Source organism: Narcine bancroftii, chromosome 4 (genome assembly GCF_036971445.1).
Source record: "Narcine bancroftii isolate sNarBan1 chromosome 4, sNarBan1.hap1, whole genome shotgun sequence".
Classification (NCBI taxonomy): domain Eukaryota; kingdom Metazoa; phylum Chordata; class Chondrichthyes; order Torpediniformes; family Narcinidae; genus Narcine; species Narcine bancroftii.
Genome location: NC_091472.1, coordinates 316553912 through 316568432, shown reverse-complemented (window position 1 = coordinate 316568432; position 14521 = coordinate 316553912). Strand labels below are relative to the sequence as shown.

At 48.4% G+C, this 14521-nt stretch overlaps 1 protein-coding gene across 1 annotated transcript in view; it reads left to right on the top strand.

Moving 5' to 3' along the window:
- The window catches only part of map3k2 (mitogen-activated protein kinase kinase kinase 2), a 90676-nt gene that overhangs the window by 23275 nt on the left and 52880 nt on the right, over window positions 1–14521 (top strand). Inside the window, exons 5-6 of the mRNA XM_069936031.1 lie at window positions 8180–8293; window positions 12370–12472. Of these exons, the coding sequence (XP_069792132.1) occupies window positions 8180–8293; window positions 12370–12472 (217 nt within the window). The remainder of the gene's footprint in view (window positions 1–8179; window positions 8294–12369; window positions 12473–14521) is intronic.

Genomic DNA, 14521 nt, shown 5'->3' with positions numbered 1-14521 from the left:
GGAGGAAGGTGCCTGAATGAAAAGGTGGGGGGAGGGGGTGGAAAGGAGGGAGGAAGGTGCCTGAATGAAAAGGTGGGGGGAGGGGGTGGAAAGGAGGGAGGAAGGGGCGAGATGAGGAGCACGGGCTAACGGGTAAGAGGTCACAGATGGATTCAGGTGGGAGAGTAGAAGAGAATAAAGCTGAGAAGTGATGGGGAGAGAGAGTGACTGATAGAAGAGAGAAGGGAAGTTGGTGGGATGCTGGAGGAAAGGTGAGAGGGGGATAGAGAAAAAGAGAGACTCGGGAGGCGGTTAACGGAAATTGAAGGTCAATGATCATGCTTTCTGGTTCGAGAGTTCCAGAAGGAATACAAGGTGTTGCAGTTGGTCTAAAATACTTTTTTCCCTATACCTCTCCCTTCTTTCTTCTCACCCTCCCTTCCCTTTCCACAGAGAAATACTCACCTCAATCCCTTCTTGGCTTTTTTCTCTTCTGCCCACCTACCTGGATCCACCTCTTGCCTGTGCTCCTCCTCTGTCCCTTCCTCCCTTTTCCCTTCCCCCATCTTTTTATTTAGGAGTCCACCTGTTTAAACTTGACAAAGGGCCTAGGACTGAGACTTTGGTTGCCCTTTACTTCCTATGGATGTTGCATGGCCTGCTGAGTTTCTCCAGCCCTTTTGTGTATTGCACGACCCCAGCATCTCTAGGCTTTCTTCACAAGATAAAGGAACAGAAGTAGGACATTTGGCCCATCGAGTCTGCTCTGCAAATCTACCCTGGGCTAGACTGTTCTCACATCTAGTTCCAAATTCTGGCCTTTTCCCCATATTCCTTGAAACCCTGACTAATTAGATGCGTGTCAATCTCCTCCTTAATCTCCCCCAATGATCCGGCCTCCACAGCTGGATGTGGCAATGAATTCCACAAGTCCACGACCCTCTGGCTAAAGAAATTTCTCCTCATCTCTGTTTTAAATGGATTCCATCTAATTCTAAGACTGTGCCCCCTTATCCTGGATTCACCCATCAAGGGAAACATCTTATTCACATCTAGTCTGGCCAATCCTTTTAGCATTCGAAATGTTTCCGCTCTCATTCTTCTACCCTCCAATGAGACCTCTGACTATTAGGAATATTGTTATGGTCTTCCTCAGTGAAGACTGACGTAAAATCTTCGTTTAGTTCCTCTGCCATCTCTTTGTGACCCATTATAATTTCTCCAGCATCATTTCCAATCGGTCCTAGATCTACCTGTGTCTTTTTTTTACTCTTTATATGTTTAAAAAAACTCTTCGTATCTTTTTGTTTGTTATTTGCCAACTTCCTTTCATAATTCATCTTTTCTTTCCTAATGACTTTCTTTGTCTCTTTCTGTAAGTTTTTAAAAGTTTCCTGTCCTCTGTTTTCCCCCTAGTTTTTGCTTCCTTGTCTGCCCTCCCTTTTGCTTTTATTTAAGCCGTAACCTCTCTCGTTGGCCACATTTGTGCCATTTTTCCATTCTTAATTTTTTTTCTTGGAATATATCTATCCTGCACTTTCTTTATTTCTTGTAGAAATAACATCCAATTCTGCTCCACCTCCTTACTTTTGCAGTCAATTTGGGCCAGTTCCTCTCTCATCCCACTGTAATTTCCTTTGTTCCATCGAAATATTGGCATACCTGAGATCGCTTTTCCTTTTCAGATTTGAGACTGAACTCTGTCATGTTATGATCACTACTTCCTAAGGGTTCCACTACCTTTAATTCCCTGATCACCTCCTGTTCATTACACATCACCCAATCTAAAACCGCCAATCTCCTGGTGGGCTTATTGATAAAGCTTCTCCAAAAATCCATCCCATAGGCTACAAACTCTCATGAGATCCAGTTCCTTCCTGTCTTTTCCAATTGCCTTTCATGTTAAAATCCCACATAATTATTTTGACATTTTCCTTATTATAACACGTTTTTTCTATTTCCAGCTGTATGTTTAACTCTAGTCCTGTTTCAGATATATTCTTGTGAATTTATTCCAAGTTCAGATTTATTGTTGGAGTACATACAGGACATCACATACAACCCTGAGATTCTTTTACTATTAAAAACCTATCAATCTCTGGCCTCCACAACTGCCTGTGGCAACAAATTCCACAGCTTCACCACCCTCTGACTGAAGAGATCCCTCCACATCTCTGTTCTCAGAGGACGCCCTTCAATCCTGAAATTGTTCAGATTTCAGATTTATTGTCAGAGTACATACACGACATATAAATCTCTCTGAGATCCTCTTTCCTGTGGGTGAGGCAGAATTACCACTTATTGGTAGTGCAATAATCTGTACACAGTGTGCACATGTAAAGAAAGAACTGTAAACTGATCATGTAAACAAATTGTGCAATATAGAGAGTATAAAAAAGTCAATCAAGTGCACAAGTCAGAGCCCTTAAATGAGTCCCTGATTGAGTTTGTCATGAGGAGTCTGATGGTGGAGGGGGAGCAGCTGTTCCTGAACCTGGTGGGTGAGAGTCCTGTGGCACCGGTACTTCTTTCCTGATGGCAGCAGCGAGAACAGAGCGTGTGCTGGGGGGGGGGGGTGTGGATCCTTGATGATTGCTGCTGCTCTCCGACATCTACATTCCCTGTAGATGTTTTCAATGGTGGGGAGGGTTTTGGCTGTGATGCCCTGGGCTGTGTCCATTATCTCTTGCAGGGCTTTACACTCAAGAGTATTGGTGTCCCTACACCAGACCGTAATGCAGCCGGTCAGCACACTTTCCACCACATATCTGTAGAAATTAGCCAGGGTTTCTGGTGTCATACCAAACCTCCGTAAACTCCTGAGGAAGTAGAGGCGCAAATGTGCTTTTTTTAACAGCTATGAGTGTGTTGGGTCCAGTAAAGATCCTCTGAGATAGTGTCCTCTTGTCCTAGACTCTCCCACTATAAGAAATAACCATTTGTAGCGGCGGCTTCACTGCTAATTGAAGGATCACATAACCAGACGGGTTGAGTTCAGTGAGCAAAAATTGATTTATTGCAGGCTGCCTGGCTGGTCTTATACTCCCAGCCCGCACCTGGCTGAGAACCGCGCTGTGGGGCCCCGACGTAACTGGAACGTCACTTGGGTCCTCAAGTGTGGACTTCTGAGCCTGGTGCCAAGGTGGGGAGGAAACCCCCGATGGCGCCTGTGATAGTACAGATTCTATCACCAATGTGTCTATGTACAGATGGTCGTGTAGGATGACTGTGACTGGCTGAGAGTGTAGCCACACCTACTGGCGGGTCTTAAAGGATTGCTCCGAGCCAGACCAGGTCATTCTGGACTGGTTGACCTACTTGTGATATGCTCCAATCTTTTAGTTAATAAAAGCCTTGGTTTGGATCCACAAGTCTTTGGTTCTTTCGATGCGCTCTACAGCGCCATTTTGGCCAGCTGCCCCGCCGCATGCGTGAGAAGCGGGGCCGGTTCGCCTGCCTAATGGGGTACTGCCACACAGCAACCCCCCCCCCCCCCCCCGCCCAGAACCGGCGCCAATGTCCTTTTTTGACAGGCGGCCTCGCTTCTTGGGTTGGGGCACAACTACTGGTTCGGTGGGGTCGAGGTGGGCTGGCTTTAACCTGTCCACCGTAAACAGTTCCCTCTTACCACTGATGTCCAGTGTGAAAGTGGATCCTGAATGCTGGATGACTTTGTACGGCTCTTCATATAGTCTTTGTAGAGGTGCTGTGGACGGGCCCCACCTGATAAAAACGTACTCTGCAGAGTACAGCTCGATGGGGATGTAAGAGGCCCATGTGCCGTGTCTGGGTGGTGGTGGGGGTGTGAAGCAGTTCAACTGGGCCCAAAGGTGGGGAAGTAGACCGTGCAGTGACTGCTGGGGGTTGTGAGGTGCGTTGACGAACTCACCAGGTAGGGCTAATGGTGCACCGTAGACCAACTCAGCTGATGATGCCTGTAGGTCTTCTTTGGGTGTCAAGCGGATGCCCAGGAGCACCCAAGGCAGCTCATCCACCCAGTCAGGGCCGGTGAGGCAGACCATAACTGCCGACTTAAGGTGGCAGTGCAATCGCTCAACTAGCCCATTGGCCTGTGGGTGATAGGCCATGGTGTGATGTAGCTCAATCCCCAGCCTGTTGGCAAGCTGTGCCCAGAGCGCAGAGGTTAACTGGGCACCCCGATCACTGGTCAAGTGGTTCTGGGTGCCGAACTGGGCAACCCAACCGTTCAAAAGTGCTCAGGAGCAGGAGTCCGTGGAGGTATCTGGCCTTGGGATCGCCTCGGGCCAACGAGTGGTGCGGTCTATCACTGTGAAAAGGTAAGGGTTATCTCGGGAAACGGTTAAGGGTCCAACGATATCCACATGTATGTGGCTGAACTGTTCCCGGATGTGTTCGAAATCTTGTACGGGCGCTCTGGTGTGCCTGTGTACCTTGGAAAGCTGGCAATGGGTGCAGGTTTTGGCCCAGTCCGCAATCTGCTTCCGAAGCCCGTGCCAGATGAAACGTTCTACCACCATTCGGACCGTGGACCTGTGATATGGTGGAAGACTTGCCTGCGCCACTGCTGGGGAACCACTGGTTGCGGGGTGCCCATGGAGACATCGCACAGGACGGTGCCCTCACCGTGAGGAGTCGGAAGGTCCTGGAACCGCAATCCTGAAGGCCCATGTCTCCTCATCGGACTTCTGGTCCCAGGTGAGCTGGTTGAAGTTGAGGCCGGTTGTCAGCGCGCAAATGGCCGGTCGTGAGAGTGCGTCGGCGACCATGTTGTCTTTCCCCACCTTGTGCCAAATATCGGTGTGATCTCTTGCCATAGTGTCTGAGTGAAGGGTTTGTGGTCGTTAAAAATGGTGAAAGGCCTCCCCTCCAAGAAATAGCGGAAATGACGCACCGCCAGGTACATGCCCAGCAACTCACAATCGAAAGCACTATACTTGCGCAATGGTGGGCGAAGAAGCCGGCTAAAGAATGCCAGTAGTTTCCACTATCCGTTCACCTGCTGTTCCAGGACGGTGCTGATGGCTGTGGCAGAGGCATCGACGGAGAGCGCCATATGCAGGTCAGTGTATGGGTGGATGAGCAGGGTAGCCTTCGCGAGGGCATCTTTCATGGCTTCGAATGCCCTGCTGGCCTCTGGAGTCCAGGCAAGTGTCTTGTCTTTGGTCGCAATGAGGGCAAAGAGCGGCTGCATGATGTGCTCAGCGCCTGGAATGAAGCAGTTATAGAAATTGACCATACTCACGAACTCCTGTAGCCCCTTGAGGTTGTCCGGGCGTGGGAACTCCCTGATTGCAGCGACCTTCGTAGCGGCAGGTGTGGCTCCTTCGGCTGTGATGGTATGGCCCAGGAACTGCCTGGACTCTTTCCCAAACTGGCACTTGGCTGGATTGATCATTAGGCCGAAGTCGGCCAGTCGGGAGAAGAGGGTGCACAGGTGAGACTTGTGTTGTGCCCGGTCTCTGCAGGCGACAAGGATGTCGTCCAGGTAAATGAATGCGAAATTCAAATCCCTGCCCACTGTGTCCATAAGGTGCTGGAAGGTCTGGGCGGCGTTCTTGAGCCCAAACGGCATGCGTAGGAACTTGAACAATCCAAAGGGGCTAATGATGGCCGATTTGAGTATGTCCTTGGGGTGCATCGGGATTTGGTGATACCCAAGCACCTGGTTGACCTTGGAGAATACCCTCGCGCCATGCAGGTTGGCCGTAAAGTCCTGGATGTGAGGGATCGAGTAACGGTCAGGTACTGGATCATCATTAAGCCGTTGATAATCTCCGCAGGGGCGCCAGCTGCTGGAGGCTTTCGGGACCAGGTGAAGTGTTGAGGCCCAAGGACTGTTGGAGCGTCGAAAGATCCCCAGCTCCTGCAGATGCGAGAACTCTTCCTTTGCTATCTGGAGCTTATCTGGCAGGAGCTGGCGTGCCTTGGCGTGGACCAGTGGGCCTTGGGTGGTGAGGCAGTGGAGAACTGCGGCTTGAGGAGGGACGGGAACTCATCCAGGATACGCTGAAACTCGTCCTTGGGCGTGCTGACTGTGGCCATCTGTGGCTGCTCTGTGCGGGAGGCTTTGAGGTGAACGGATTGGAAGGTACGGGCATCTACCAGTCACCTACCTCGAATGTCGACCAGGAGTCCGTGGGTGAGGAGGAAGTCGACACCCAGGATGGCGGTTGGAAGGGATGAAACGGTGAACCTCCACGAGAACTTCCATTGGCCGATCTGGAAATGGACGGTCTTGTCTCCATACATTCGGATCTCTGTCGAATTGGTTGCATGGAGGGGAGGTCCTCGAGGCCGGTTCCGGGACTTGATGGGTGTGGCCGGGTTGACGCTGATCTGGGCCCCAGTGTCGATGACGAAGCGTCGGCCGCTGACTGAATCCCACAGGTAGAGAAGGTTGTGTTCTTGGCCAGCCACCGCAGCCATTAACAGCGGCCGGCCTCCTCGTTTCCCTGGAACAAGCAGGGCTGACGACACTTCCAAGCCTTGGCTCCCCAGCGCTGGTGGAAGAAGCAGAGGCCTGAAGTGGATGACTTGCTTCTGACCATGCTCTTTGAGGCCCCTGCAGGGGCCAGGTGTTCCACCGCAGTGCTAGAGGAGGGCTTAGGGTGGTCATGCCCGTGACTCGTAACCTGCTGGACTGCTGAGCCCTCCAGGAATCATTCGAGCCATAGCTCCTGAGCCTTTTGAGCGACCTTCCTAAGGTCGACGAAGCTCTCCTGGGACAGTAACGGCCGGATGTCTTCAGCGAGATGGTTGAGGAAGATGCGCTCGACAAGTGGGCAGTTGGTGTGATCACCCATGAGTGTGAGCATCTCATCCATCAACTCGATTGGAGTTCAGTCCCCCAAGGCGTCGAGGTGCAGCATTCGAGCAGCACGCTGGCACCTGGAGAGGCCGAGGGAGCCAGTGAGCACCCGCTTGATGGTCCTGTACTTATCTTCCGCGGCTGGGTGCTGAATGAGGTGCAGCACTCGTTTGCCGGTAGCCTGGTCCAGGGCAGCGATCACATGGTAAAACTTGGTCGAATCCAATGAAATCTGGCGGAGGTGAAACTGAGCATCTGCGTGGCTGAACCAGGTCTCCGGCTCCTGAACCCGAAGTCAGGAAGCTTGATGGCTATAGCATTGATCGAAGGGTCGTTCATGTCGGGTTCAAAGACGTTTGAATCTGCCGGGGTCACCAATTATAGCGGCGGCTACGCTGCTAACTGAAGGATTGCACAACCAGACGGGTTGATTTCAGTGAGCAAAACTGATTTATTGCAGGCTGCCTGGCTGGTCATATACTCCCAGCCCGGACCTGGCTGAGAACCTTGCTGGGGGGCCCTGACGTCACCAGGGCGTCATGTGGGTCCCCCAGCGCAGGCTTCTGAGCCCGGTGCCGAGGTCGGGAGGAAACCCCCAACGGTGCCATTTTGGCCAGCTGCCCTGCCACGCGCGTGACAAGCGGGGCCGGTTTGCCTGCCTAATGGCGTACGACCACACTTTCTACATTTACTCTGTTCACGACTTTCAACATTCAAAATGTTTTAATGTTATTTCTCCCTCATTTTCCTAAATTCCAACAAGTACAGGCCAACAGCTCCTCATATGATATCCCTTTCCTTCCCAGAATCATCCTTGTGAACCTGTTCTGAATCCTCTCCAACATTAGTACATCCTTTCTTAAATGAGGAGCCCAAAACTGCTCACAATCCTCCAAGTGAGGTCTCACCACTACCTTGTAAGTCTTAGCATCACATCCCTGCTCTTCTATTCTGTTCCCCTTGAAATGAATTCCAGCATTGCATTTGTCTTCTTCACCACCCAAGAGTTCAGGTCACCTAAGATTTATTTTCTTTCCTGCATTTATTTCTGAAATGTGGTCCAGAATTGATCGCTGGTCTCTGTTCTGTCAGTGCAGCAACACTAGTTGGAATGTGAAACCTCAGAGCTTCAGGTTTGCAAACAGGTGAGAAAAGCAGAAGGTGTGAAGGGGTGGACCTTTTGATGGATGTCATACCTTAATTGTCCTTGATCTTGAATGTAATGTGGTGTCCTAGATAGTTGAACAGGCTACCAGTGGTCAGGAAAAGAAAGGTAAGGTAGCATTGATGAACAATGATCATGTAATGTCCGATGAAGTGAGGTTATCTCTCAAGAAGGTTATATCTCATTATATAATTGTTTATCTATGAATCAGTTTGCTCACTGTTTCTTTCTAATCTAATCTGCAGTTAGTGATCCCTCTGACCACACAGGACGATTTGGATAAAGCCATCGAACTCCTGGATCGTAGTGTGCACATGAAGAGCCTAAAAATCCTCTTGGTGCTTCAGTCAAACAGCGAGGTATGCAAGGTGGGCGGGGAGTGATGGGTAACATGTGCAGGATGGATCAACAGCAAGCCTGATAAATCTGGCTGTGAGAGAATTCCATCCACAGGTAGAGTCTTCCACGCTATTTGAAGGATCTTTGTCCTTAATCTAAGAGAACTTCAAGTTCTCCAAAATGAGAATGTTTACAATGAAATAGATGACATGATGCATCCTCAGATATGAATGAACCTGATTTATTCACCCTGGTCTAGATTCCCCAATGGATTGTCTAAGAGGCAATGTTCCTCTGGAAAATGAATGCTGGTGTGAAAATTGTTTTCTCAAGGCACCTTTCCAAATGATGGTGGAACTGAGCCAAATTCAGTGAGAATCAACAAAAAACTGCAGATCCTGAGACAGGAATAAAAGCAGAAAATGTTGGAAATGCCCAGCAAAGTTTTACATCCGTCTCCTTCCATCAGAAACATCATTTGGCACCATTTATATATGCCCTTTGCAAACACATCAGAGTTTTAATGGAAGGGCATTTTGGAACAGCGATCGTTGCTCCTTCAGTTTTTCAGATGGTCTGCAGATAAGGTCAAGACCAGATCTCAGGAAAATGCTAAATTATGGACAGGCAAATGACATCAGTACTAGGCAGTAGCTGGAGAGAGTTGATTGGAAGTAACTGCTATTGGGCAAGCCAACATCTAATAGGTGGAGTTGGTTAAAGGCCAGATGGTCAGAATTGGGATCAGTGTGTTCTGAAAGAAAGAAAGACAAGGTTGGCAAGATTGTAAACCTCTGTAATGTCTCCTAAGTTCATGTAAGAGTAAATGAAGCCCATCTAATTGTTTCTAATAACTATAATTAATAATTCATTTATTGCCATAAACGTTCTACGATGTACATGTGGACTGAAATTCTTACGTGATGCAGCTGAATAGGTACTTGGTAAACAAAAACAATTACAAAAGTAATCATTACCTTGTACGCACGTAGTGTATCGTGAGCAGTTTTGGGCTCTACATTTAAGAAAGGATGTGTTGACATTGGAGAAGGTTCAGAGGAGGTTCACAAGGATGATTCCTGGAATGAAAGGGTTATCATATGAAGAGTGTTTGAGTGCTCTTGGCCTGTCCACCTAGGAATTTAGGAGAATAAGAGGGATCTCATTTAAATTTTTCAAATGCTGAAAGACGTGGATAGAGTAGATGTAGAAAGGTTGTTTCCCATGGTGGGAGAGTCTCGGACAAGAGGGCAAGATTGAAGGGTGTCCGCTTATTACAGAGATGCAGAGGAATTTCTTCAGCCAGGGGGTGACGAATCTGTGGAATGTGTTGCCACGGGCAGTTGTGGAGGACGGGTCATTGGGTGTCTTTAAGGCAGAGGTTGATAGGTTCTTGATTAGCCAGGGCATCAAAGTTTATGAGGAGAAGGTCAGGCATTGAGGCTGAGTGGGGAAAATGGATCAGCTTATTATGGGGCAAACTCGATGGGCTAAATGGCCTATTTCTGCTCCTCTGTCTTATGGTCTAAAAAGAGATAGTAAAAGAAAAATATAGATCATAATTATTCCCAGTTATAATGCAAGAGGACAAAGTGGCATTACAATGGTTCAGGCAATCTATTGTTGTGTCAGAGCAAGTCCATGACATGTGTAACCAGGGGAGGTTTAAGAGCCTAAATTTAGGGGTCTTTCTACAAACGGGGGTTGATGGCGGGCTCCTCAACCTCGCAAGACTGAGAGCAAAGATAAAAGTCAAGGACATTGTGGTGAATGAACTACAGTTTGCTGGATGACTGCACTGGTTGCAGGATATGGATTGACAATCAGCCTAAAGAAGATGGAGGTTTTGGACCCACCGGCCCCTGGTCAAGTTACGAAGAATCAACTGTCCTCATTTATGACACTTGTCCTAATGCTGCCAACAAGCTTTGCTACCTGGGCAGCGCAATAACCTCCTCAGCTTCTCTAGATGTAGAGATTGAGTCAAGAACCAGAAAGGCCTGCTTTGCCTTTGGTCGGCTGAACGATCGGGATTGGTCACAGACATCAGGTTGGCCACCAAGTACAAGGCGTACATGGCCGTCGTCATTTTAGCTTTGCTATATGGGTGTGAGTTGTGGTGCCCATATCAAAGTCACTTACTTTAGCTTGACCAACTGCAGATCACCTGGCGAGACAAGGTCTCCAATACCAAGATCCTTTCTCAAGCTGGAATGCCAGCAGTTTTAACCTTGGTGATGTCAGCCCAACCACGCTGGGCAGGACATGCTGTCTGAATGCCTGATGAAGACTGCCCAAGGACATTTTGTACGGCCAACTGTCGAGTGGTACCTGAAAATGAGGAGGACAGTGACTCTGGTGCAAGGATGTTCTGCACAGGAACCTCAAGAAAGCTGACATTGCCCCATCAACATGGGAGGATCTGGCTCAAGATCGCTTGCAGTGGAGGGACGCCATCACAAAAGGTGTGGACGCTGCTGAGAAAAAGCTCAAAGGGGCAACAGAGGAAAGGCACCGGAAGCACCAGAACAGACCTTCTGCTCCTCCAGGCAAGTATGTGGCAAGCAGAGCCTGTCAAGGATCGGCCTGTACACCCACTCCAGGACACACATATCAAACCCCACAAGCTGACTGAAAGGAACCATCACATCCTACGGGATGAAGAGCCTGATAGCAGTTGGAAAGAATTAGGTGCTTGAGGCGTATCATTCACCCTCTTTTTTTCACAAATTTACCACGAGTCTCGTCCAAACCACTGAATAAGGTGTCTGCTGTTAATGTTATCTGAGATGAGAGTTTATTGTCATACAGTCTTGGGCAGGTACAGTGGAATTCTTACTTGCAGCCAAACAGATGCACCAACAACACTAGTATAAATTACCACAATTTTTATTTTTAATTTGTTTTAAATTTAGACATACAACATTGCAACAGTCCTTCCGGCTCACGAGCCCTTGCTGTCCAAATATCCCAATCAACCACAACCCCTGTATGTTTGGGAGGGTGGGAGGAAACCGGATAACCACGCGGAAACCGGATCACCACAAGGAAACCGGAACACCACGAGGAAACGAATCACCGTGAGGAAACCGGATCACCACGAGAAAACCGGATCACCATGCAGAAACCAGAACACCACGAGGAAACCGGATCACCACGAGGAACCCGGATCACCGTGAGGAAACCGTATCACCATGAGGAAACCGGAACACCGCGAGGAAACTGGATCACCGTGAGGAAACCGGATCATCACGCGGAAACCGGAACACCACGTGGAAACCGGAACACCACACGGAAACCGGATCACCACGAGGAAACCGGAACACCGCGAGGAAACCTGATCACTGTGAGGAAACCGGAACACCACAAGGAAACCAGATCACCGCGAGGAAACCGGATCACCGCGAAGAAACCGGATCACCATGCGGAAACCGGAACACCACGAGGAAAGAGAGAATGTACAAACTACTTATAGACAATGCCAGATTCGAACCCGGGTCGCTTGAGCAGTAATGGCATTGCGCTAACTGCTACGCTATCCAATTTCCCCCTGTGCAAAGACTGAAAATAAAATGGAAAAATACATATTCACAGTGGCACTTAGTGCAAGAAATAAAGTGACATTTCATTCACTAGACAGATCTTTTGGTGTGAAAGTATAGAAATGCTGGAGGACTTCAGCTGGTCTCTAATGTTCATAGGAGGTAAAGATGTTTCGGGCCTGAGCTCTTTCTTAATTCTGCAGCTTTCATGTTTCACCCCAGATCTTTTGGTGGTCATGGAGAAGGTGGGTAGTTCAGGGAGAGTCAGGAACTTGAGAGCTGTAGGAAACAAATCTGCCCTTGAACCTGAAAATTTGAACCTCAAAATATCTGAAGGTCGCAGTGAGAAGAGATTGGGGTCCTTTATGATGTTGGCTGCCTTCTTGAGGCAATGCCTCACATAGATGTCTGTAATGGATAAGTAATTGGTGCCTGTGATGGACTTGGTAAGTTGGCCACATTCTGTGTCCCAAAGCAGGCTGTGATGTAAGACATCTGGATCGTATTGGTTTTATTGATTCACATTTCAAACTTTCTTTTACTCTGTTTCCCAGGAAACAAGCCTCAGTGAAATGGAGGCTTTACAAATGCTGGATGATTTGGACAACAACACGGTCTACATGGGCGCAGAGAAGAAAAACAAAGTCCCAATGATCGGTAAGCTTCAGTTTGCATTTACAACACGGGCCGAATTGTCCATTTCTGGTCATGCTGGTGCTAGAATTTCAACCCGAGGCACCGCGGTTCCTATTCTATCCCTGGACACACAAGAGTCAGTGTTGTACAGCATGAAACAAGCCCTTCGGCCCATCTCTTCCATGCTAACCATGTTAGCATTCTGGACTACTCCCATTTGCTTGCATTTGGTCCCTATCCTTCCAAGCTCGACCTGTTACCCCTCAGGTCTCTCAAAAATCTTTCCCCTCGCACTGTGAACCTGCACCCTCTAGTTCTAGAATTATCTTCCCTGGGAAAAAGACTGAATATTCACTTTATTCATTTCTCCTCTATAAGATCAGCTTCAGCCTCCTGTGCTGTAAAGAAAAAAGACCCAGCCTATCCAATCTCGATATGTCAAGTGTTCCAGTCCCATCAACGCCTTGGTGAATCCCCTCTGCAACCCTTCCTCAGCTTCCCTATAGCTGGATGACCAGAACTCCACACATACCTCCAAGCATGGTCTCACCAACGCCTTGTACAGATGAATCATGAGGTTCCAACTTTCATACTCTCCTGTCCAATGACAGCCAGTGTGCCAAACCCCCTTCTTCATCACCCTGTCCACTGGACTGGCTACATTCAGGGAACTAGTCACCTGTACCCCAGCTCTCTGTCCTACACCACTCTCCAGGGCCCTACCCTGGACTAAGACTACAGTTTACACATGCAGTTCCGTATGATTGATGTAGCTCCACCCAGCAATGATTTGTAATGAAATATTTTGCACCCTAAACCTCAGTGAAAGAACTATTTGCCCTTATTTTTGTGGTGGTTTTGTTTCAGTGACTGCTGTAGATTATTAGGGTCGCTCTCTTGTCCTGGAATCAGAATGATCTAAACTGAATTCCACTTTAATCGCTGAAGCATAATAATCCATGGAGATGCCAGCAACCTGTGTTCAAATCCAGTCCAGTCTGTAGGGGGTGTGTATGTTCTCCCCATGTCTGTTGGGTTTCCTCTGGGCACTCCAGTTTCCTCCCATCCTCCAAAATATACGGGGTTGTAGGGCAGCATGGGTTTGTGGGCCGAAAAGGCCTGTTACTGCGCTGTATGCCTAAATTTAAAATGATTCAAACTTAAACAGCATCAAAGAAATGTAAATAAAATGCCCGAACAGCCAACACATCAGGCAGTACCTGTAGATAAAGAAGGAAATTCCGTTCATTCCATTCCCTATTCCACAGATGCTGCCTGATTTGCTGAGATCTAGATGAGGGGATTGGATGTAATATCTCCAAATTTGCAGACGACACTAAGCTAGGAGGGGTTGTGTGCATGGAAGAGGGGGTCAGGAACCTCCAGTGTGATTTGGATAAATTGGGGGACTGGGCAGATCCATGGCAAATGCACTACAATGTGGATAAATGTGAGGTTATCCACTTTGGTAATACAAACCGGAGGGCAGATTACTATTCGAATGGCAATAGATTGGGAGATGGGGAAGTGCAGAGAGTCCTAGGGGTTCTTGTGCACCAGTCACTGAAGGCGAGCATGCAGGTACAGCAGGCAGTTAAAAAAGCAAATGTTATGTTGGCCTTCATATCAAGAGGGTTTGAGTCTAGGAACAAGGATACCTTACTGCAGCTGTACAGGGCCTTGGTGAGACCCCACCTGGAGTATTGTGTGCAGTTTTGGTCACCTTATCTAAGGAAGGATGTTATTGCAATGGAGGGAGTGCAGAGGCGATTCACCAGGCTGATACCTGGAATGGCAGGAATGACTTATGAGGAAAGATTGCGCAAATTGGGATTGTACTCCCTGGAGTTTAGAAGATTGAGAGGGGATCTCATAGAGACCTATAAAATTCTGGCAGGACTGGACAGAATGGATGCAGATGGGATGTTTCCAAAGATGGGAAAATCCAGAACCCGGGGCCATGGTTTGAGGATAATAGGCAAACTATTTAGGACCGAGATGAGGAAGAATTTCTTTACCCAGAGGGTGGTGAATCTGTGGAATTCATTGCCACAGAGAGCAGTAGAGGCA